The sequence below is a fragment of the Biomphalaria glabrata genome, chromosome 8 (assembly GCF_947242115.1).
Source record: "Biomphalaria glabrata chromosome 8, xgBioGlab47.1, whole genome shotgun sequence".
Taxonomy (NCBI): domain Eukaryota; kingdom Metazoa; phylum Mollusca; class Gastropoda; family Planorbidae; genus Biomphalaria; species Biomphalaria glabrata.
This window is the reverse complement of record NC_074718.1, coordinates 41,924,140-41,950,980: the sequence shown is the minus strand read 5'-3', so window position 1 is coordinate 41,950,980 and position 26,841 is coordinate 41,924,140. Positions and strand designations below refer to the sequence as shown.

The window sequence follows — 26,841 nt, the reverse complement described above, 5'->3', positions numbered from 1 at the left end:
ATGTAAACAAACGTATTTGCTTATTTTATTTATGGGTAATGCTAAAAAAGTTAGAGGATCAAGGGAGTTAAACACTCTCTCTCTCACTGTCTCTCTTTCATTCTGTCTCTGTCCCATTTACTATCTTTATCTGTTCCTCCCTCTCTCGCTCTGTCTCTCTTATATATAAAACTATACACTATTCATAGTGCAGATTTGTGCATTATGTGTATAGAGCTACGTACTGGTAATTTGCTTTAACTCAACATTTGCTTTATAAAGAAACACACTCTCTACCCTCAAACATCGCACGGGATCAAGGCCTCACCCCCCACCCCCACTGCCCCTTCCCCTCCGTTTCTTACCCCACTGCCCCATACATCCTTCAATGACATGACATAGCTTCACGTAATCCAGGACTCCCTCTTTCTCACCAAATTTTTTCCCCAACCTGCGGGTCGAGACTCAAGCTCGGGAAGTGATTGCATTGCTTAGCCACTTTTTTAAAAGGGAAACTGAAAAGTTGGGGGGCGGCCAGTGACAGAAGCCTAGAGTTAATTAAAAGTGTCAAAGTCAAAGCAAACAGAGTTTCGTCCCTTTTGAGAGTTCTGTACCTTGTTGGGAAAATGTTTCACCGTTCAGAGTCTATCATTAATTTTTTTTTCTAGGGCAGAAAAAAAAAAAGGTGGCTGGGGTAGTCTACTTGTAATTATCTTTGACTAGCGAAGAAAACTTACTGAGTGCTGATTTGATGGTACGCAAGTCTAAGTCCAAGAAGGTCTCAATTCGACGATAATTTTAAGAGAAGATAAACTAGGTCTTAGGAACTTCAAATAGCACAGAAATTCAACAAAAACATCTTTTTACGAGTTTTGCATTCGTATATGAGAAATGTCACACTGGCGTCCCCCCCCCCTTTTTTATATTTATTATTATTGAATTAACTTTTTTCGCCATTATCCTAACCCTATTAGACCTTTGAAAGAATTTATTTGGGATCACTGCTGTTGAAAGGAGGCGCGGTGGTTGAGTGGTAAAGGGCTTAGCTACCGAACTACAGGATCTCGGGTTCAAATCCTGGTGAAGACTGGGATTTTTAAATTCGGGATTTTCAGGGCCCATCTGAGTCCACCCAGCCAAATCAAGTCATTCAGTTAGTACATGTATCGATGTTTTCATAAAAACAAGTAATCTAATTCAGTTATTATCATGTACAAGTGGGTGTCTCTATATTCAATAACCTCTTACACATAATGCATCACAAAAATTTGATACATAACAGATTCTACATTGAAATCTTAGTCCGTAAGCCATAGAATGTACATTGTAAACCGACATAGTGGAGTTCAGTATTTATTTCTTAAACGGTAGATCTAAGTTTTTAATTTGGGTTTTAAATGAAATGCGAATTATAACCTATAGGCAGGGCCGGCCCTAGCAATTGCGGGGCTGTATGCGAAAAGAATATCGTGTGGCCTATACTGGGTAGGGATAAGCATAATGTTAAAATTAAGATGATTTAAAATAAGAAAATACTTTCGTCTTTGCAAGAAATTTTTATTAAATGAAAGCTCACAATGCTGTTTTTATTTATTGGCACCCCAAAAATGACAATCTTGTCCATTTTTCAGGAGATTTTAATAATTTCAGGAGATTTCCAGGATTTTTTCGTATATTTTGCCTTTCCTTACAATCAGGAGGCCGCGGAAACCCTGTTATTACATATAAGTTATAATGGTGTAATTTACATTTAGAATTAGCGCGGGGCCTATGAAAGCGCGGGGCCCACTGCGACCGCATAGGTTGCAGTGGCCTAAGGTCGACCCTGCCTATAGGTGTATTATTGCTATTTCTCCTTGTGTAAACATTTGTCAGACGCACCTAGTTAGTAAGTTAAAAGTGACCCCACTATAAACTATTCTTGAATTCCCTGATGTCCATTTTTGCTGACATGATTTTGTTCTTAGATAGTTACGTCCCCTTTTCCCACCTGTACACAGTAACTAAAATCAGGGTAGCTTGCCCTTGCTTGGGGGGGGGGGAGTCATTTAACATTGCTCGTAACGTTGTGTCAGGATTCTGTCTTCAGTAACCAATTCTCCTTTTTCTCTCCATCCCCCATTGCAGTGCAAACAGTGGCTCGCTGTTCATCATACGACACAAGACTTTGTGACTTTGGAGGCGATGTGACCTGCCGCCAGCCAAACGTCCACCAAGCCTGGTGTGTGTATGTGTGCATTTCTCATTGAGGCCCGGATGTGGATAATTTCAGGCCGACCTCGGAGGTCCTCCGCTCGTATGGATTAATTAAAAGATCAGCTCAACTCTTTGGATTAATGTATCCTAAGATGGCCTTCGTCTCGTTTACGACATGAGTGCCTGTGACGTCACAGTTGGTTCTCCCAGAGATCGGGAAACTCCGATTCGGACCAGAAAACTTGGAACTGGAGGACGGGGAATTCCCGGATTTTGGTAAGTAATCAGATCTTTGTTGACATTTTGATTTTTTAAAATTTGATTCTTGTGCGAAAGGTGGTGAACCTGTAGCAGCCAACTGCTGGCGTATTATATCTTAACTTGTAAAACTTGAAATAGCTTGAATAAATTATTTGTGAACAATACTAAATATAACCTTTATTACAATATAAACAGATTCAACTTGAGATAAAATGAAATCAGTGTAGTAGACTTTCTGACAACAATAACACGTCTTTTCAGTCTGGCAATCTGGAGTCGTCTGTCCTACGTATGCACGCTGACGACAATGCCGTCTATCTTGCATCATTCACACACACAACAAATCGCTAACCTCTTCCCACCGTTACCATAGAAACACACACACACACACGCACTCCTTAACAATTCTACACATTGTTAAGACACGAGACTCTCTAGACTCTTTACTAGTGAATCAACAATCATAAACTTGGATGGCTGCCTGGTCGTGCGGTTTGCGCGCTGGACTGTGGTTTGGATTTATCGACGGTCGAGGGTTCAAACCCTGCCCGCTCCCATCCCTCGTCGTCCTGCGGGAGGTTTGGACTAGGAAGTAAACTATCTTCAACTCTGAAGGAACATCCGAAAACATGTAAAACAAAACAAACTTATATTTATATAATTACTTAATTCTAGTATAAATGATACAAATGTGTATCCCTCTGGGAGGTCTGTCTATTTAAGTTCTCTTGAAAACAATTATTAATGAACAGCTTTATGTCATGTTTCACGATGATCAATTTTCGATTAACGTAATAAAATAAAACATAAATAAAACAGCGATAACACCAGATAAGTTAACTGAACATTCCATAAACACTACAATCACAACATACATGCAACAGAAATTGTTTAATTACTTACTATATTTGAAGGCATAATTTCATTTCGTTTTAACATAGTTACGTCCCTCTTCCCACCTGTATATAGTAACTAAGATTAGTGTAACTAGCTTTTGCGGTGGACAAGTGAGGAGGGGAGGCGAGGAGAGGGATGCTGGGGTTAGGTCACTGACGATGACCTTGATGGAGTCGGACAGGAAGGATTATAAAATGTTGAAAAAAAAAACTTGCTGGAATTATATGACTTCAAGGAAGGCAGATATAGACTACCATTTAATGGTATTGAACACAGAGGACAGTATTTTCAAGTTTTCATAATTGATCTGACAACGACATAGAAATAGTTTGATGGTACATGAATAAAACAAAACAATAGTAAACTAAAGGAGTTTGTCTTTTAAGACCCAGAGTATGGACACTATGTGAGGAGCAATTATTTAGGCTCCTACCGAGAGATCTCAAGACTTTGACAGCTCTAGCCTAAAGTAAAACCACTGCAGATAAGTAACCATGGCAACGTTTGATATCTTTCAGCCATTTATTGACGTTTTATAAGATACTCCTTTTCACATCACCAGCCGGTCTCTAAAGGAATAAGTTATTATCACAATGATTATTATTGTGATTATTTTTATTACTGATTAGTCATTTTTTAAAAGTCTAACTTAATATACAATGGAAGCGAGATTTATTTTCCTTCTATTTTTCGCTTGATATTAATGATATTTTCATTATAATTACACTATCTTTTGGACACCTGGACCAGTAATGATAAAATAAAAAATATATGTCAGTCTTTAGAGTGTGAGATTCCTTGTATCACGGTATCACAGATCCACTGGTGTTGTAAGACTTTACCAAACCCATTGATTGATTCAATCAGTTGAGCAATGAGGCGTGACAAGATTCAAATTGATTGCTGGTGACGGTTGCAGTTTCATCTTTTGTCACATCAGTCATGTCCTGGGCGTGACAACGTGACAATACAGGGAGTTGCAGTTCCGCCTTCAACACATGTTACACAACTCTTTCTCTCTCTCTCTCTCTATCGTTGGTATACTCACACAGTCCATTCCACACAACTTTAGATATGTCGTTTATTCAAGTACATGTACAGCCACAAAACTTCATATATTCAAGACAAAAAAACGTTACGAGTTTGTAATTTCTCTCCAGCCCACTCTCCCCACACCCCCAAAAATTATTTTTTTTAATACAGTTCTTATCATTTCAATATAAGACAGAAAAAATTATAATGATTCTAATTACAAATAATCTTGATAGTATAAATCACGTTGTAGTGTCAGCGTGAGCAACGACATAGTAAATGGTTGCCACGGTCAGCTTTAAAAAAAACATAATAATAATAATAAAACTAATAAGGAAAAACAAATATTTGAATCATTTCACATCTACTCAGTAGTAGAGCTAAGACTGTGAATGGCAAACATTTACTAAAATACATTTATAAAGATACATTTCATAAAGATACATTTCATAAAGATACATTTCACAAAGATACTTTTCATAAAGATACATTTCATAAAGATACATTTCATAAAGATACATTTCACAAAGATACTTTTCATAAAGATACATTTCATAAAGATACATTTCATAAAGATACATTTCGTCTGCTTATCATTTCATAAAGATACATTTCACAAAGATACTTTTCATAAAGATACATTTCATAAAGATACATTTCATAAAGATACTTTTCACAAAGATACATTTCACAAAGATACATGTCATAAAGATACATTTCATAAAGATACATTTCATAAAGATACGTTTCACAAAGATACATTTCATAAAGATACATTTCATAAAGATACATTTCGTCTGCTTGTTGGATATCCTCTTCTGTTGTATCATTTCGCTTCTATATCTCAACTTCTAAGAATAAAAAAAAAAACAACGGTCAAATGGAATGCCTTGAAGAATCGGTTAGATGGGTGGTTAGTGTATACTTTTGTGCTTCCCAAAATGGTTTATATAGACCCCAAGGGGTCTACGAAGACTTCCAAGGGGTCTACGAATGTGAAAAAGGGAATAGAAGCGCACGGGTGTCTACGGTAATGAATCTCATTTCAGCAAGTCGTGACTTTAATTTTGACATACCGTTAGTAGAATTTTTTTCATACACACATTTATGATTTGTACCTTAGGAAATCCATTAAATTTTTAACCTGCTGATTGGATGAAAAATTGTTGTATTTAATTTAATAACTCTATTTAAATAGCGTAATTTTGTCTAGTTGTAACTTTAACAAAATAAATGTAGACTGTAAAGCATTAAGTATTTGAAATTGAACTTCATTTCTTCCTTGTCAAACAAGAGAGTGTTTATGTGCCATTTTTTATGATGCTATGAAACCAATTAAGCTTGAGGATCATTTGAGATCCTGATAAAGAGATAAAGGTTTGAAAAATTTTCAAACACTCAAAGAATAAGTTCAGAATATACCCAAAAAATCTCTCTTTTTTCTCATATTGAGAAGATGATGATTAGTGAGCGTTTTACAATATTTCTTTATTTGTAGTAAATTACTGAAAACCTCACACTATATTCAAATCATTTATTTTACCAGCCGTTGAAGAAGCTGTTGAAAATTACACAAATTTATATCTGATATCATTAAAAGAATTTCATAGGTGTGGGACTAGCATCTTGTTTGGGCCTCTTCATGAAGAATGCTATTTTGAAGACATGGTCAGCATTCTCTGGTGACACTCCAAAAGGGCAGATTTCATTGGTCCCAATTTTGAGCTTCCAGGTCATATGTTATCATGTTATGTTGTGTCTGGTTCTGATGTAACAAAAATTGAAGTAGTCGTATCGGGATAGTTTAGAATAGGTGTCGTGTTTCTTGTACTTCGAATGAGAGCTTGTCCATTTCTCGTTTTTACAATTCACTATTAGTTTCTTCATTCCTTCCGGATAGAGTGCGATGTTCAAGTGTGTATTTGTTCTTTCACATTTGGCAAGTGTGTCAACTTTCTCATTTCCTTCTAGTTCAACATTAAAGAACAGTGTTCTTGATGTTACTGTTGAATTTTACAGGGGCAGACAATTTGTTTAGTACAAAATGTCTTACATGGTTGTAATGTTCCTTCCGATTCCGTAGATAATTACACCCTAGCCCAAATCTCCCGACGGGGAGATGCGAGCGTCAGGGTTCGAACCCTGGACCTTCGTGACCACCGAAAGCCAGTCTAGAGTACATATCACACCACCAGGCGGACATCCCGAGTTGTTTTATATAGGGGCGAGTTTTTAAAGTTTTGAAGAACTGTTTTAATATTGGTAGGAAAACGATTGACTTTTTGGCGTACTTGGAGGATTTGCTAGCGTAGTTGCTGCTAGCTCCAGTGCTCCCATTTCTTCTCTGTGGTTGTCATAGAGCTCACCAGTTACAATGAGCTTAATTTCTTGATTATTTTTTTCTCCATTGGGCCATTCCAGCTCTTCCATTTGTGGTGACTTCTTGAGAACCATCAAAGCAAACTCTGACCCATTGGTTGTCAGGGCAATGAATTTATAGCTTGCAAACCTTTAAAAACAAGAAAAGTTTCCAATGAGTTTAGGGATTGTATGTAATGTATATTAACTGATATTTAATGGGTTTTGTTTAAAAATAGTTTTAACTTAAAATTTAGCCTTAAATTACTTTATCACTCTTGAGACACTGATTAGAAACATATTTTCTTAAAATTATTAATTTGAAGTTGATGAATTTAAAAAAAATTCAATATAAATTAAGCAGGGGGGTCTACTGAAAACCAGAAAACATGGCAAGGGGTCTACGAGACAAAAAGTTTGGGAACCACTGGATCATTATATTCAACGGTGCCATGTTAAGGTCGAGGTTCCCTATTTCTTCTCATTTTGTTGCGGTCAATAACGAATAACCTTTTCTAATTTTTTTACTCATCTTATCAATTACAGAGGTTCCTTCAAAAGAGTAGATAATTACATCCTACACTTATTTATATATTAATTTAGTCGTGCATGTTGATTAGAGACAAACTCTGCCAAGTCGTTGGTTTACCTGGCTGATTCAGGCAACCCAAGGAAAGAAGGAGCACTGGGGCTATTTCGTCCTAGCATAGGAAATAAGAAATGAGCCGTTATCTTTATGTCTTTCTGGGTATTTTATACGGTTTTGTTTTTTGTGTTTGTAAGTTATGGTTCAGTAATGTATGTATTATTGCTACTTTACTATTTATACTTCAGTCCAGAGGTGTCTCTAAATTTAGTGATTTTACTAAAGGTGTTACTCTAATCAATGTGAATATATGCTTGTTACAAATCTCACTTCTCTATTTTAAGTCTGTCCTATTGGTCTACACTGCCCACAGATTGTGACGTTGCAGGTCAGTGTTCAGTCCTTCTATAACAATTGGTCTCGGTTTGACGTGTTCTGTTTTATGCTAATTAGAGGGTCAAGAGCTCTAGATCAAGGTCGGAATCTCTTCTATGCATCACGTCTGCTCCCCAGTTCTTCAAAATTACTTGCTGTCAGCGTAGAAAGAGTGATTCTAATAACACGCATCGTTTATTTAAGGAAATTTCAACTAGTGCGATGAGCAGATTTGAGCTAAATCCCTGTAGAGATTTTTTATTGGCTTTTGTTAAATGAGCCTCACGCGCATAATTAAGGTCAGTGGTTCTCAAAATGTCATCGTCCGCCGCGAGAATACCGGTCGAAAGAAAGATGAAAATTGTATAAAATAAAATAAAACTTTTCTCTTAAAGTCATTTTATGAGATAATTATCAAGTCGACCCTCGTTACAATTTTGTTTGTCCAATACGTACTATTCTATGGTGACCCAAATCAATGATTTCAGACATTCTTCATTTGGATGCTACCGACTGTGTGCTAAACCCTTTAGGGGAAGGATAAACTCAGATCCCAGTCACACATGAATTCATACTAATACAAGAACATAGAGTTGAAGCTAGGTGCTGAAACAAATGATACATACATATATTAAACATAAATAAATAACAGCACCAGGGACCACGTTATTAAGAGATAAAGTAGTGAATTAAAATGCTACGAAAATAAGGGCATGCGCCGACCGAGGCTCGAACCTGTGACTCTGGATTCGATACCACCGCCTGGTGCTGTTATTTATTTATGTTTAATATATGTAATACAAGAACAGCTTATTGAAATATCCGCAAACGAGGAACTGAAACCATTGACGGAACAAGGATAACTCAGATTCTGCTTACAAAAAAAAACAGATTTCAATTTTATATCCTGAATTATGGATCATTGATAAGATTGTACACAAGTTTGAAAAGTTGTTGACTGCTTCACCGTCTTCTTATCTGGTGCACCGTGGAGTCATTGCCGTCATGAATCTCATTACAAATGAAAGAAACCTGACTAGAACATTTGTGCTCGTGGAGTCATTGCCGTCATGAATCTCATTACAAATGAAAGAAACCTGACTAGAAATTTGTGCTCGTGGAGTCATTGCCGTCATGAATCTCATTTCAAATGAAAGAAACCTGACTAGAAATTTGTGCTCGTGGAGTCATTGCCGTCATGAATCTCATTACAAATGAAAGAAACCTGACTAGAAATTTGTGCTCGTGGAGTCATTGCCGTCATGAATCTCATTTCAAATGAAAGAAACCTGACTAGAACATTTGTGCTCGTGGAGTCATTGCCGTCATGAATCTCATTACAAATGAAAGAAACCTGACTAGAACATTTGTGCTCGTGGAGTCATTGCCGTCTTGAATCTCATTACAAATGAAAGAAACCTGACTACAAATTTGTGCTCGTGGAGTCATTGCCGTCATGAATCTCATTTTAAAAGAAAGAAACCTGACTAGAAATTTGTGCTCGTGGAGTCATTGCCGTCATGAATCTCATTACAAATGAAAGAAACCTGACTAGAACATTTGTGCTCGTGGAGTCATTGCCGTCATGAATCTCATTTCAAATGAAAGAAACCTGACTAGAAATTTGTGCTCGTGGAGTCATTGCCGTCTTGAATCTCATTACAAATGAAAGAAACCTGACTACAAATTTGTGCTCGTGGAGTCATTGCCGTCATGAATCTCATTTTAAAAGAAAGAAACCTGACTAGAAATTTGTGCTCGTGGAGTCATTGCCGTCATGAATCTCATTACAAATGAAAGAAACCTGACTAGAACATTTGTGCTCGTGGAGTCATTGCCGTCATGAATCTCATTACAAATGAAAGAAACCTGACTAGAAATTTGTGCTCGTGGAGTCATTGCCGTCATGAATCTCATTACAAATGAAAGAAACCTGACTAGAACATTTGTGCTCGTGGAGATAAGCAGTTGCTATTTACAAAACATTAAGTCGGACATCAATATTTTCTTAAAATTTCATTAACATCATCGAAGTCAATAATTTTTTAACAATTTTATTTCAAATAAAATTATAATCTCAATAAGCACTCCTTTAAGAATTTTTTTTTTTTACAGTTGAAACGTATATACTATGCATTTATGCACCTTTTTCACATAGGGGTCACTGAGCAAATGACTATATAAAGAGTATCCTGGTAAAAAAAAAAGTTTAAGAACCTCTGATTAAGGCGATATCAAGACGCCTTGCCCCCAAATAAATGCACAACACTGATGTCAAACAATGTCCAATGTTATGCAGAATCTGTATCAGAAAATGTCGACGTCGTGACGCCAAACTGCATTATTATTGTATCTCTCTATAAAAAGAGCACTTGGCAGCAGACGGTTCCAAACGAGACAACTGGAGATTTCTACAAAGGCCGCGGGATACACATTCGAGACCAAAAAGAATATCAACTGCGTAGACGCGAAAAGAGAACCTAAATCGACCACCGGCGGACAACGGCTATGATTGTGCTGGATGTGGCAAAATATGTAGGTCGCAGCTGGGACTGCGTGGCCACGTGAAATACTGCACTCCTCCTTAATCTTCGGACTCGAAGAAAAGCCTGTTACGCATGCGCAGCGGCCATATTGCTACATTTAAGTTGGGCCAACTGACGACAGCTAAAGAGGACACCATTCTTTAAACCTAACCACTTGGTAAAACTTTTGGACAAATATTTGACCTTCTCACTCCCCGCCCGCCCTATCTCTCTCTCTCTCTCCCCTCTTTTGACTGAGGAGGGAAAAACAAGCATTTCACGTAGGCAGCTTAAACGTGTTTGAGTTAGTGAGTCAAACGGCAATTTTGGACATGGTCTGTTGAATTCAACACCTCCGTTTACCTCATTGAGGTCCAGGACTTACCTCTTCTAACCAGGCCGGATGTAAACAGGATAGACCTGGGCTTTGCGTAGTGAAAGGACACTTGTATTACGCTAAATTATTTTAAAATTTAAATAACTTGTCAGAAACGAGTGATGCAGCTAAAACATGTATCTGCATTTGCACTTTAGCGCGTCAACGCAGCACCATATACATGACGTTAACTAATAAAATAAGGCCCTTTAAATATATCTACACTAACTGACATTTTCTCTGTTATTAAATTGTTATTGTTATAATTGTTTTAAATTATTACAAAATCAACCAATTAAATTGTAGTAATTAAATAATTTTGCTTGATATCGAAAAGGGGAAATAGATCTTAAAATATTGAGATTCATGGCTGTTTTTTATTTTAAGTATTTTTTAAATATTTTGATTGTTTTACATTTCCTTCTATTAACTTGCAAACTCTTCATAGATGGATTGATGGACACTGTGTGGACACGGATTTCGAAAACGGCTCTAACCATTTTCCTAGAAATTTGTAAAAACAAAAAGTAGCTGACTGACACAGTGATAACTCTGGTTTGACCGTTATAATTTTTCAAAATATAATCATCATAAAATTGAATTTTTACACGCGCACGCTTCAGCGGGGATTCCCGCACCTTCCTCAAGTGTATCTATGTAAAGTAGGAATAAAATAAATAGATCTACTTGTACATTTTACGCACCGTCTTATGTAGACAATAGATGACTGTAATAAACAAAGTTAATTGTGCAAATCTCACTGGAAAGCTTCCTTGCTTTACAAGAAATAAATGGAATGATAATTTATAGACTACCGTCCGTATCATAAAAGAGTACTTGATTTAAAATTTGATTTTATTTTTATGTGGGTGAGTGATTAAGTGCTTGGCTTTCGAACCTGGGGGGTCCTAGGTTCGAATCTCGGTGAAGACTGGGAATTAGAATTTCGAGATTTTTAGGGCACACCTAATGGGTGCCTGACTAAGTGGGGAAAGTAAAGGCGGATGGTCATTGTGCTGGCCCAATGACACCCTACTCGTTAAGCGTTGCCCAAAGCAACAGATGACCTAAACATCATCTGCCCTATACATCGCAAGGTCTGAAAGAGGAACTTGTTTATTCATGCTCTCTTTCCCGTTCCTTCCCTTCCCCCCCTCTCTAAATGTGATGCTATCTCTCGGTGCATGCTGCAGGTTAGAAGGATGTCGTAATGACACTGTGAGCATGTGAAGGACAGTTCACCAGCCGACAACGTGAGCACGTCAAACGCTACGCACTTGCGTCCACTTGACCACTCGAGTGGACTGCTAAGTAGCTAGTAATCGCCCCATCACGTCAACTCGAAGAGGATTACAAGGATCTGAAGACCTCAACTAAGACGCACGATTCCACCTCTTCGTATTTCTTTCAAGTGTTTAGTGTGTATTTGATACAACAAATGTCGTGTACAAAGTGGGAATATATCTATTTCACTAGTGTAGTATGTAAGTTAAAGCCTTTAATTTTTTACAGCTGTCGTTCATTTCACTTATGCAGATTAGCAATACCACATAAAAACATTACATTATAACTTACATATATAAATCACATACCGGTAACTGTGTTCTGCGCACACAATCTAAATGATAAGCTTACGAGAATCTGAGTTATACAAAATATTCATTTCTTATTCCACAAGCTAAGACGAATAAGAACTTCTTTCTTTCCAATGGCCATTTCAGCATGTAATGACTTGTCCGAATCAGCCAGTAAAACAAACGAACTGATAGAGTTTAAATTTCTAATTTGATCAAGATCAAGATTTGTTATGATAGTCAGAATTGCGTTTTCATTGTAATCAATGTTTTATCGGTGAAACCTAAAACTTTTTTTTTATCGTCAGGCTTTTTTTTTCTATTGGTCTCTTGCCTGAAGCTCCAGTAAGATTATAAAGGAACCCTAAGATTTGGTATAATTCAGAAGATAAATGAAGGCCTATATCTTAACAGGGGGCGCGGTGACTGAGAGGTAGGGCACTTGGCTTTCGAACCGGAGTCCGGGGCTCTAACCCTGGTGAAGACTGGGATTTTTAATTTCGGGATCTTCGGGCGCCTCTGACTCCAGCCAGCTCTAATGGGTACCTAACATAAAGTAAAGGTTGTTGGTCGTTGTGCTGGCCACATGACACCCTAGTTACATCTTCTGCCCTATAGACCGCAAGGTCTGAAACGGGAACTTTAATACTTATATCTTAACATGGCCACGCCATACACCAGTGCTGTATTTGGAATTGAAAAAGCCCAAAACTATTTGAGAGATGGTGCCCTTTTTAGACCAGATATTTTATATGCCAGTGCTAAATATCTCTTGGAGTCTTAAGCTTTTGCTTATGTTGCCTATAGGTAAATCTGGTGACATTCTGGTCCAGCCATAAGACTAAGGCAAAGACTAAAAAAGACTACTTTAATGATCTTTGTGGAAATTAGTTGTGTTTACAATGACTCTTTTCTCAAATACACACTAATAAACACTAAATATTAACACAAAGGTACACAAATAAACACACGTTCTTTTAAGCATATCACACACGCACACAACACACTCTTTAAAAAATCACGAAATTTTAATTTGTAACCTTTTTAAAACCTTTTTTTCTCTTTTGCTAGACTTGACTCGGGCAGTGTAAACAGGATTTTAAAACAGAGAGAGAAGCTGGGCTGCGGTTCTCTCTGTGCAGATATTTTTATATTGTAAACATTGACAGCAGACGACAGTGTCCGCCATGTTTGCATTGTAACGTTTGTGTCAATTTTTAAAACACTGTCGTAAATATTACACAACTGATGTCGCTTCTTTCCCTCCTAGAAATACAGCGTTAAACATTTAAAAAAAAAACATTAAAAAAACAATCATTTCCATAGCTTTAGTTGTCTTGTGTATAGATCTAGATCTTAATTCATCTATTCAGTTTTGTTTTTATATATCCGGGTAAATGTAGGCTAACTCCTTGCATTCTTAACATCCTTAATGAACTGGCTTATCTACAGTCCTACACACAGTGGAAACTACTCGCAGTTCATGCCTCTGTTGACATAGACTTGTTTTAGGTCTACCAAATCTAGCTACAGGCTGATGGCTATTTAAAACAAATTGAATCAAAATTACTCAACCAGTGTTCCTAAATAAATATTTTATTGTTTCGTTTTTTTTTTAAATTTTTATTCGCACTTCAAACGATAAAAAAATAATTAATGTTCGCTTCATAGACCGTGGTTTGCTTAAGTTTTCGGATGTAATACAACAAGGGGCGAACTGGGGATCCAAATCGGACCTTATACCATCAGGTCCACAAATTGATTGCCCTACGACGTAGATCTTATCGTATCTATTGTTGCCTGTCCTCAAAATAAAGTTTTGATAATGCATCGAAAATTGAACGCAAGCTGCAAAAGTGGGTTTAGCTTTGCCTAATTTAACGAATTGTATTTCTACAGCCAGATAGACTTGGAGCTTATTGAACTCTCAATTTGTAAAAACAATTGTACAATCGCAACTTTAATAAGTTTGGTTAGAATAGTTAGAACAAAATACTTTATTACATGATTTTGAAACGATTTGATATAAAGTGAAGCAAAGTTCTTGAAAATGGAGCAACATGAAAGTTCCTGTAATAAATTAATTTACTAAGGATAAAAATGTCCCTCATGAACAAACTTTATCAATAGACTTAAACATGAAACTTTGCCTTAGTGTTCATTTTGTCAATCATGACATGGCCTAAATTGTGCCGATGTGCCTAAAATAAAAAATCAAATCTTTTTTTGTCAAAATGCTTTTCAGCCTATTCTTTAAACAGTTCAACGTGCCGAAACTTTTTACACAAGTTACTAGCGTCAGCGCTAACTCAAATAGCCAAGCTTATTATCTCGGCACGCCCTTGCTAATAAATTGTAATTCTTTAAAAATCAGTAATAACTATTTGAACAGTTATAACAAGACAACTTTCTTTGCTCTGCATTGCTCAGTCATCGCCCTGTTCATTGTCTTTTCCTCTACATCTTTCTCTGTTCCTAACGGCGTAAAATTCGAAGAGGGGAAATCCTGGGATCTTTCGACGAACCAACCCAGGATGGCTGCCTGGTCGTGCGGTTTGCGCGCTGGACTGTCGTTCGGATTTATCGACGGTCGAGGGTTCAAGCCCTGCCCGCTCCCATCCCCCGTCGTCCTGCGGGAGCTTTGGACTAGGAAGTAAACTATCTTCAACTTTGAAGGAACATCCGAAACATGTAAAACATTTTACAACATTTTACCCAATAATATAATGCGCATTTGATTGGACACGCTATATTTGTGTCAGCTTTGGTAACAGTAGATCTATAGATTACTGTATAGTGTATACAATAATACCCCATTATAACAGGAAATTCGTTACTAATTTATAATCTCAGAGTATGTTCACACTAATGCAACTTCTATGGGACTATTCACAATATAAAACGTATGTTATTTGTTAAAATCGCTCTGTGTAGGCCCCCATCTATATATAGGATTGTAAATCACCAGTAGAATTGTTTATATTTATAGATACGACCGCATGCCAAAGGAGGACGGCGTAACAGAGGTGGCCCCCGTAACCGCTATAAAGGTCCTCAGGAGCCATTTTGCCCTCGCCAGCCTAGAGGAAAGTAGCTGGCAGCAGACGGTCTCTGAAAGAGACAAAGGAGCTCTCACGAAGGCGTCGGGATATATGTTTGAGACCCAAAGGAAAGTCCTTATTGAACACAGACACAGAAGACAAGAACAGTTAGCGGAAAGTGGGGCACTATGGGATACTTAACTTTAAAAAGTTTAAAAAATTATAAAACCTATAATTGACACGTTTTTACCAAATTCTTCTTTAAAATGGACTCAGTTTATATGAAATAGAATTTCTACTGAAGATCAGATGAATTGCATTACTTTTTTAGTTATGGGAATACAATAAAATGAAAACCCTCCGTGAATGGGAAAAATGATATACTTAACCACTGACAGAAAACTATAAAAACTCAAACAAATAGGATTCTGTAAGGAAACAAAACAGACATCATATTGTTTTAAAAATACTTTCTGTTAAGTAGACAATTAAACAAGTGACTGTGTAAAGTGAACCGTGTGCACACCGGAGCTGATGAGAAGAATACTTGAAGTAGCAGACGACGTTTCGTCTAATAAGGACCCCTTCAAATCTATATTGTTTTTGCGATAGGCGTCTGCTACGAGAATAGAAGTGGGAGAAATGACGTTTACAAGATGTGTACCAGACAGGCGGATGGAGGGAGTTGATACAAGCTTTGTAACATGATTGAATTTGAGCACACAATAGATTGAATAAGTGCACACAACTGATTGAATTAAAAATTAGTTCACACAACTAATTGAATTTGAGCACACAACTGATTGTTTGAGCACACAACTGATTGGATTAGTGCACACAACTGATTGAATTAAAAATTAGTGCACACAACTGATTGAATTTGAGCACACAACTGATTGGATTAGTGCAGACAACTAATTGAATTTGAGCACACAATTGATTGGATTAGTGCAGACAACTAATTGAATTTGAGCACACAACTGATTGGATTAGTGCAGACAACTAATTGAATTTAAGCACACAATTGATTGGATTAGTGCAGACAACTAATTGAATTTGAGCCACACAATTGATTGAATTTGAGCACACAACCGATTGAATTCAAGCACACAGCCGATTGAATTAGTGCACACAACTGATTGAATAAGTGCACACAAGTGATTGAATTAGTGTACACAACTGATTGAATTAGTGCACACAACTGATTGAATTAGTGCTCACAACTGATTGAATAAGTGCACACAACTGATTGAATTAGTGCACACAACTGATTGAATTAGTGCTCACAACTGATTGAATAAGTGCACACAAGTGATTGAAGTAGTGCACACAACTGATTGAAGTAGTGCACACAACTGATTGAAGTAGTGCACACAACTGATTGAAGTAGTGCACACAACTGATTGAATTAGTGCACACGACTGATTGAAGTAGTGCACACGACTGACTGAAGTAGTGCACACAACTGATTGAATTAGTGCACACAACTGATTGAAGTAGTGCACACAACTGATTGAAGTAGTGCACACAACTGATTGAAGTAGTGCACACAACTGATTGAATTAGTGCTCACAACTGATTGAATAAGTGCACACAACTGATTGAATTAGTGCACACAACTGATTGAATTAGTGCTCACAACTGATTGAATAAGTGCACACAAGTGATTGAAGTAGTGCACACAACTGATTGAAGTAGTGCACACAACTGATTGAAGTAGTGCACACAACTGATTGAAGTAGTGCACACAACTGATTGAAGTAGTGCACACAACTGATTGAAGTAGTACACACAACTGATTGAAGTAGTGCACACAACTGATTGAATTAGTACACACAACTGATTGAAGTAGTGCACACAACTGATTGAAGTAGTGCACACAACTGATTGAAGTAGTGCACACAACTGATTAGGCTTATTTGATAATGTTTCTTAAATGTTTATATAAAAATCGAAAAGAATGGAGGAATATATAATTAAAACTGCTCTATAGTTCTAGTTTTCGCTTATAGATCAAAAGCTTACTTCTAGCACTAAAGATTAAAAAAAAAAAAAATAGTTGTGTTTGAACAGCCACACAACCATTTGTCGAGTCGACACACCAACTTGTGTCAAATACAAATAAACTTAATATCTCGACAAACGAGCGTGCTACCAAACAGACAGCGCATGCTATTAATGAACTGCTGGCGGATTCGCATCTGCAAACGGCATGGTAGTACAACCAAATGTCCTGGGAAGAAGACCTAAGGCAAAAACAGGTCCACTTCAGGAATTCTTTAAGCCTCAAGAAAACACAATGGAGGGGGGATGAAGGGTGGGTGTCCATCGTCCCAGGGACATCCAGCGGTCATTTAGTGAACTCAGTTTTCTGTCAATAAAAAAGTCACCTTGAAATGTTCACGCTAGCATCAGCAGACATAACCAGAATTTCGACAACGTTTTTGTCAGACAGCGCCATCTAGACAACTTAAATTTTTTTTTCACTGTTATAAAAGCAAAATAGCGTGTGTGTTGTAAAATGTGCATGATAATCAAAGATAAGTTTTACTAGAGTTGAATTTTGTCATGATACTCAGAAGGTAAATTAATTTTTTTTTACATCTTGAATGACCGTCACTTTATATTGTAAAACTATCACTACTTATTGCCCATCGTTGGCAACTAATTAGCCGTTGTTAGCACAACAGCTTATCAGCTGTCTTTGGCAACTAATAAGCCGATGTAAGCAGCTTATTAACAGTGGCTGGCGACTAATTAATCGCTATCGGCAACATTTTAGGGAAATAATTAGCCGTCGTATGCAAATTCCTAGAGGTTGTGTTTTCAAGTACATCGCATCGTTTCATTTGATGACAATATTATTCAAACTCTATTCTGTCCTAAATCAATTATTTTTATGATAATTAACAGAAGACTTAGAAACCTTGATCATTTCAATTGAAATTTATATTTCGAGTGTGTCTTACGTATGACAGTTCAGCATAACTAGTTCAATTAAATTTGAAACTTCTTGAATCATAACGTAGAGTCCTAACTATATTAAACAATCACATTAGAGATTTTCACCTGTGGCTGGGAATCTATAAATTGCTAGTTTTTGTGTTCTATCCGGTGCACAGATAATAAGATGTGTTCTGTTTCTCTGGCCAATGGTTAACCAGCAGGGCGTCATGTGGTCGGCACAACGACCAACCGCCTTTACTTTCCCCATCTAGAGGTACCCATTAAAGTTGGGTGGACTTTGGGGCGTCGAAAAAAAATCCCGAAATTCAAAATCCCAGCATTTGCCGAGACTCGAACCCGAGACCACCGGTTCGGAAGTCGAGCGCTTTACCACTCATCCACCACTCTTTAAAACAGCGGTTCTCAACCTTTTAAGTTCGGCGACCCCTTTTTACAATCCCCAAATCTGCCGCGACCCCCCCACACACACCACACACACACATACAGCAATAGAAGAATAGACAAAAACAACCCATATTTTCGATGGTCTTAGGCGACCCTTGGCAAATGGTCAATCGACCCCCACAGGTTGAAAACCCCTGCTTTAAAAAGACTTGAACCTATAAAAAGAAACAAAAAGACTTGTGTGGTCTAACCTTAAGTCATTTTTCATTAAGCAGCATTTTCATTGAACTGAATATTTCTTGTATGTGTAAATATTTCATGTAGCCTTAATGTAAAAAAAAAAAAAAAAAAATGCTAGCAGCCCTCAAGGCATACACAAATCAACACTATCTATCAAATCAGGTCACCACAGTTATATTACACTTACAATTATATGAATGAGTACTTACGACAGTGTTTCTCAAGCCTTTCACTCGTGACGCCTACCCCCCTCCTCTTTATAGACCATAAAAAAATTTATGCTCGCGCCCCTAAAGCCAGCTAGGTCTCCTGGGGGATCGCTGTGAGGCAAAAGTTTTCCTGCATTCAGAGTTTCAGAAAGTCATCCTCCTGACGTCTACAGCGCACTATTTCTCCTACTGAGAAGATCAAAGGTCAAATAACGTTCAATTAATGGGTGGGATAAGTGTGAGAGACAGTAGAACATGTACATTTATAATGGGGTTGATCTTTGTAAGAGCACCGTCGAGTTTAGCAAGACTTCCTTGTAGCGGGCCTGTTTTGTTCACGCAAAAGACATTACAAGAACGATAGTACTTTACTCGCCAGAAATGACTGTCCTGGCGTTAAAAATACGGGTAGAATCTGGAGCCGCATTGACGAAGACATTTTGAAATTTCTTCTTTAAAAGAACGTTTTGAACCGATCTTGTAGCACCTCTTTAGAAAACAGTATGAAATAACAATTTTATTTCATTTCGTTTAGCTAGATTAATATTTAATTAAGGATTTATAACTACTATGCAAATACAACAGATGTTTTTGTCATCTACAAGATCCAATCCAATTGTCTTCGGCACTTCGCGCCCTCTTTTGACAGCAAGTCACGCCCCTTAAGGGTGCGCGCTCCACAGTTTTAGAAACGCTGGTTTAGGAGAAACACCGCTAGGCGCCCCCCACCACCATTTGTTCACAAGATTAACACTGAATTCAATTAAAAGATTAACAAAAGAAAATGTTAATGGTCTTGGCGCCCTATTACCTACATATATCAGTGGTTTTGATTCTAATATTAGCAAATGTTACTGCCTTTGATGCCCTTTTGTTTATTTGTTTTATTGTGCTGTTTTTTTTTTACGCTGTTCTGTGTTATGGCTCAACTGTGCTATACAATGTTTTGGTTGCCGAAATATATATCTGTATTGACCCATTACATACCAACTCCGCCATAGGACGGTCCCAAGCCTGGCTGAGGAACGAGGAGGGCTGGGCGTAGGGCTAGCTACCTTACTTTGTAGAAAAACCACTAAGCTACAGAAACCCCAAACAGCAAATCCATACATACCTATTCTGGCTGACGCTATTTAAAATCTTCTAAGGGTTATGACAAAATAGACTTGCCTTTTTGTTTTGTATTTGTTATAGGATCTTCTTTTTTTAAAACTTTAGACGCGCATGTAAGCTCGTGAGACTGTAGAGTTAAAAGATCATTTTAAAATAAGAGTATTAGACTAGATTCCGAAGATTACAAATCTGCTTTTTTAATCATTTCCATAGTAGCCCAAATAAGAAAATCTAGGCGTAGAGATTAAGCGACTAAATAAGCTATTTTTAGTAACGCTAACCTTGTTGTTACATCAACCGAAAGGATAATACCAACTGACCTCACAGACACAGCCGAAGCCCTAAGCATTCCTAAGAGGATCTCTATTAACTGTCAGAGGGAGGAACTGCTGCAGACCGGCCACATCACCAGAAAATTTCTCAGTGGATAATGTTAAAGGGACTACAATGAATTTTGTTTCTCTCTAATGAAGCTCGACCCTGGCAGTACCAGAGAATGAAAATTAATTCATCTTCATAATAATAATGATAATGATAATAATAAGAACTTAAGAAGAAGAAAAAGAAGAAATAAAATAAAGAAAATGAATTTCAAAACTCGCAGAATTTTATGAGGCTTCGTAAAGATCGTATAGCAGATGTGATCTACATATTTTAAATTATCGCTTTTATATAGCGCTACTTTCATGCTTACATCATGCTCAGAGCGCTATGGTCCAATCTCATTTGTGGACCAGTGGATGGGGGGTATCTTGGAGATGGTTTTCCGTGCTGTCTTTAGACACTCAGTAAACACAACTCTGCCCCCTTAATAGGTAGCCAAGCCACGCTCAGGCATAGGCCTACTTAACCTCTCGGCCACGCATTTTACAAAATAAAAGTCGTCTTTAATAGGTCGAATTTAGATCTACTTTATTCGCGTCTTACGATTCCTTACATTTATATATAGATCTAGATCTATATCTAGTAGGCATATATTGGTAGGCTTTTACCTTTTTACCTTATAGCCTACACATTTGCAAACACACTCAAACAAAAGAGCATTTGTGATTTGATTATTTTTTTGTTGTTTTGTGTGTGTGTGTTAGTCATAGGTCTACATTAATAAGGCTTAAATTTTACTTAAGGTTCTTATTGAAATGTTTTGCCTCTAATCAATATTTTTAAAAGGTGACATAATAGGCTTTATCGTGTATCTTTTTTTTTTCTTTTAAGGTGGACTGGACGAATATTCTGGAAAGGTTACCACCATACTCTCGACGAAGCAGACGTCTATGACGTACTTCCGCAGGATTCCACTGTCAAACTTTCGAACAATTTGGCCAGGTAAATAGAATATATGTAGACTAGAAAAAATACAGAAAAATATTTCAAAAGACAAAGTGGTAATAATTGGATTTTCTTTATTTTTAAATAATTTTTGATCAATCGAAATTTCGAGAATGACCGCAATGTTGATCAACCTGATACAGTTAAAGTGAGAAATAAGTTGCCTTTTGTGACAATGTTTGAAAAATCTTAATGAAACAGCTAAATCACGTATTAGACACAGACTTGAAAACTTTTTAAGAAAGGCTTCTTTGAATGACTGATTCTCACAAATATTGTTACGTATTTCTGAATCTTCTGGCTAAATGTATTAGTAATAAAAACACTGCAAAGAACTTGACGACTCAACTTTCAGTTTCATTTAACTTTAATGACAATTAACTCTAACAATTCGTCACTGTAACATGTAGCGTAGAAGACTGTACAATATCTGTCAGTTTACAGTTAGCTATACTTCGTGGCAATTCATCTCTTCTCAACTTGCATCGAGCCGTATTCCACAGAACAGACCAACGACACACTTCCCAGTGTCGCTCCAGGTCTCCCAAAGCTGAACCAAGTCGTACTCAAGTCTACCGAATCAGAGCCGCACACGTCTTACATCGACTGTATCGACTGTAACGGCTCAAGTCCACTGTAGTTCGCTGTATAGACTTTAACGACAGTAGTCCACTCCAGTTAACTCTACCCTAGTTAACTTGCATCGAGTCGTACACATTTCTCTTCCACTAGAGCCGCACACGTCTTACATCGTCTGTATCGACTGTAACGGCTCACTCACGACTGACTTTCACATTAACTCTCTGGCTTATAAAGAGTCCCTAATCGCTCCTCCAAAGTTGCACAAACACGGCTAGTATCGTCTGGAACAACACGTGAGGAAACGTCACATCCTGTCTTTGTTTATACATGTAGATTCCAGAAGACATCAGCTGCAGTGTCATCTCACCGGGGCCATACGTTGACCTCTACCTATCACTGTTCATTTGTAACAATATGAAAACCTAGACACGACTCTCTAATTCCTATTATTTTGAGTGATCTTTCATTAGAGATCACGATAAAGTGTCGGAAAATAGTGTTAATTTGATCAATTTGACATATCTTGAATACTGTCCACTAAGGAAAGAGAAAATGGCCACTATTTTGTTAGAACTGCATTGCCCAACAGGTCTATTATCTCGTTTTGAATCTCTAGGTCTTTGATTGACTGTCAAATTTCAATATTCATGGCAATTTTAAATAATGCCTCGTCTGGGAATTTGGTATAAATATAATGCTGTTAACTTTCTTTAAAAACTATGAATCAAGTTTCAACAAAATACTAAGCATTGGTCAGTGAATGACACAGTTGACACTGTTCCTCAATTAATTTAGTTAGCCTATAAGATAAGATAAGGTAATTTTATTGATCCAATCAAATGGAAATTCAGTTTGACTACAATTGACAATATCAGCGTAACTACTGTACAATAACAGTATAGATGAAAAAAATTCGAACAGCATTCACACACGAAACACATAGCCTACACATTCACAACCAGCGCTTTATGAATTTGACTTCTATGTACTTCTCGATGACGACAGCTGATCTTGTAACACTCTGACCGAAAGTGGGATGAAGGAGTTTTTAAATCTTTCTGTTTTAGTCCTAATGGAAAGGAGACGACCACTTCGCTCAGATCGGGTGTAACAGTGGTTTAATGGGTGCAGGTTGTCCTTAAGAATCGAGAGTGTTTTGGAAAGGCATCTTTCAGGAAAAAGCTCTTCAAGAGATGGTAGCTGTATTCGAGTGATTTGCGATGTTTTTTTTGTTATTAGTCTATTTAGTCTAAGTCTTTGTGCCAGTGAAGTATTCCTATACCAGCAAGTGATGGCAAAGTTAATTAGACTGCTGATGGTTGCTGTATAAAAAAGTTTAATAATTGTTTTGTCGATGTTAAATTTTCTTAGTTTTCTGAGATAGAAGAGTCGCTAGTTCATCCCATTTCAGTTTGTTGTTGATGGTTGTTCCTAGATATTTATATTCTTCTACTTCATGTTCTATGGTTTGATTGTTTATCTGAATTTCTGCAATATGGCCTTTATGTTTCCTAAAGTCAATAATTATCTCTCTATCTATTGGTTTCGCCATTCATTGCAATAGCCTTAGCACAAACCAATTAATAAATTATTAATTGAATTAAACTTTACTTTCTTAACCAAGCTTCTCTCTCAGCTCTGTCTCTCTTAGTAGTCTTAGGCTCTCTCTTTCCGGCTCCTGATATAGATCTAGATCTACTAATAGACATTACTATCAATCATGGGCGTAGCCAGGGGGGGGTTCTTGGGGTTCAAACCCCCCCCGAAATGAAATCCCCCCCCCCCTTGGGGGGGGGGGAGTCGGAATTAAGTGACTGATTTTTTGCTTTGATATTGTTTATTTTAGGTGAGATTTTAATACTAAAACCATCACTTGCCCTAGTACAACCAAAGGGGTTTTGAGTTTAAAACCCCCTACCAGGGGGGTTCGAGTTTAAAACCCCCTACCAGGGGGGTTCGAGTTTAAAAACCCCTACCAGGGGGGTTCGAGTTTAAAACCCCTACCAGAGCGGTTCGAGTTTAAAAAACCCTACTAGGGGTTTTGAGTTTTAAACCCCCTACCTGGGGTTTTTGCAGTTAACTCCCCCTCTTCTATAAAACAAAACAAAAAAAATGCAAACTAAAATCCCCTAATTCCAAGAGCACAGTTAAGGGAGATTTTTATTTTAAAACCCCGTCTAAAATTTACGATAAACCCCCTCTTTAATATAAAAAGAGCTAATTACGCACTCAAAATGTTATGAGCGTAGCTAAATGGGTTTTGACTCAGTTTTGAGTTTAAACCCCACTTCAGTGGGGTTTGAAGGTAAAAAATACCTCTTTTTAATAATAAAAAAAAGCAAATTATACACTAATAATGTTATGAGTGTAGTCTATGGGGTTTTGAGTTTAAACTCCCCTCCAGTGGAGTTTGAAGCTAAAAAGTACCTCTTCAATATAAATAAAAGAAAATTACTCACTCTAAAATCTATGAGCGTAGTCAAAGGGGTTTTGAGTTTAAACCCCCCGCCATCTTCAGTGTAAGAAAAAAAGCAAATTACGCACTCAAAATGCTATGAGCGTTGCCTAAAGGGGTTTTGAGTTTAAACCCCCATTCAGAGGGGTTTGGTGCTAAAAATACATCTTCAATATAAAAAAAAAGCAAATTACACACTAAAATTATTTGAGCGTAGCCAAGCCAATCGGGGGTTTTGAGTTTCTTCTACAGATGGCTTTTTTTTTAAAGTTTAAAACCCCTCCAGATGCTTTTAAGTCTAAGATCCCCCTACAGAGCATTTTGAGGTGGAAAACCCCCAACAGAAGATTTTGACGATAAATCTTCTCTTTTCGATATAAAATCTAAAGCAAACTACAGTCACTTAATTCCAAGAGCGTATTCAAGAGAGGTTACACATTTTTACCAGTGGCAGGGCTCCATTAATAAACTGCAGTGAATAGTCATCTACCGAAATCGAAAAACATTTAATATAGCTCAACAAAGATGGCTAAGACAGATTTCAGGAGTCAGTTATAGAGATCGGATCTAAATCAAGGAAATCCTATGCCGAACTGGGAGTCGACACCTTAGTAAGATTACGACGCATGAGGTTTGCGGGACATGTTCTCCGACAAAATGAATTACGCATAAGAATAGTTGCAATGATATCCTAGTACAACTTGACGCCACTCATTCATGGAGGTCCTCATGGTAGGTGGAAAGAGGCTTCAGACATTACCAGTGACAGATTTTTATGGAAACAGCTTGACGTCAAATGCTCCGAACGGCGTGGAGGGTCTCAGTCAGTAAGAATAGCAAATTAGGTTTTTAAAATAAAACTTTTTAATAGCATTAAAATGGACTGTAGATACCTCAGAATATGCATTTTGTTGGCTTTCAATGCCAGAAATAGTGCTTGGCGGCGGGGCTTCGCCCCGCGATGGGGAGCTCCTGGCGCTCCCCCAGACCCCCTTGCTATTAATGGCGGGGAGTCCACAATGTTATGGAAACAGCTTGATGGCAAATGCGCCGAACGACGATGGAGGGTCTAAGTCAGTAAGAATAGCACATTAGGTTTTTGAAATAGAACTTTTTAATAGCAGGAAAATGCACTGTAGATACCTTAGAATATGCATTTTGTTGGTTTTCAATATCAGAAATAGTGCTTGGCGGCGGGGCTTCGCCCCGCGCTTGGGGAGCTCCTAGCGCTCCCCCAGACCCCCTTTACTAGTAATGTCGGGGAATCTACAATTTTTTCACTAACTCATGGAAGAACCTATTCTAGGGCACAATAAACGTCTTCCGAAAGAATGAAGGGTCAGAATGTAATAAAGATTATGTACACACACACACACACACATAAATAGGCCTACATATAATTTGTTTTTCGCGGGGGGGGGGGGGGTCGGGGGGGGGGATTCACCCCCCCCAAAACCCTCCCCGAAAAAAAATCCTGGCTACGCCCATGCTATCAATGGTTTATGAACATACAGGGAAAGAAAAAAGAATCCCACAATTTGGAAACTATTTGTCACCACAAATGCATGATTAGAGCTAGCCACCCACTTACATGCCATCCCCAAGTTCTGGACATGGTCATGGGCTCAAGTCAAGTGCAATGAACCCCTTTGCCTCATTGATGCTATTCCACAGGCTGTGGGTCCCTAATGGTCGTAGGCCCGGGTTCATGGATGCTGCGCCACTGGATCTACTCTAGGCTAGATCGTTGGCTAAAGTTTTCAACTAACATTGGTCTATGAATATTACTTTAAATAGTTTGAGTTTCTGAATTGAAACTGTTCAACTTCCTGTTCTACTTACTAAATTAAAAATAAATTTGCAAAATATTTTCACAGGTTGATGTTAATGTAACATTTCATTCCACAAAGAACTTGAAATTTTGCTAATTTAAAAAAATTTAAAAAATATTTTAAATAACTTAAGGGCGCCAATTTAAATTAAATTATCTTCTTATCTTATCTTATCTTATATAATACAGACGTTACTTCAAAAAAGAAGATGATTACGTCCTACGCGTCATGCATTTAGTCATGCATATTAACCAATGACTTAAATTCTGCCAAGTCACTGGTTTTCCTGGCTAGCTCAGGCAACCCATTCCATGCTCTAATAGCACTAGAGAAGAAGGAGTATTTGTACGAATTTGTCCTAGCATATGGGACGAGGAATGTGCCTTTATCTTTGTGTCTTCCAGAGTATTTTATTAAATTTTGTTTTTGTATTTGAAGATTATGGTTCAGTGTTTTATGTATGATTGCTACTTTACTTTTGAGCCTTCTGTCCTGAAGGCTTTCTAAATTTAGTGATTTTAGTAAAGGTG

General features: G+C 37.5%; 1 protein-coding gene across 5 annotated transcripts in view; it reads left to right on the top strand.

Moving 5' to 3' along the window:
- LOC106061455 (ATP-binding cassette sub-family C member 4-like) overlaps nucleotides 1-26,841 on the top strand; it is a 66,337-nt gene that overhangs the window by 17,041 nt on the left and 22,455 nt on the right. For 3 of the 5 annotated variants that reach the window (XM_056038975.1, XM_056038974.1, XM_056038973.1), the window contains exons 2-3: nucleotides 2,107-2,451; nucleotides 21,329-21,439. In XM_056038975.1, the coding sequence (XP_055894950.1) occupies nucleotides 2,351-2,451; nucleotides 21,329-21,439 (212 nt within the window). In that variant the 5' untranslated portion in view covers nucleotides 2,107-2,350. Of the gene's footprint in view, nucleotides 1-2,106; nucleotides 2,452-11,925; nucleotides 12,070-21,328; nucleotides 21,440-23,410; nucleotides 23,491-26,841 lie in introns of those variants that run through there. The other 2 variants (XM_056038976.1, XM_056038977.1) reach the window with 2 other exon arrangements.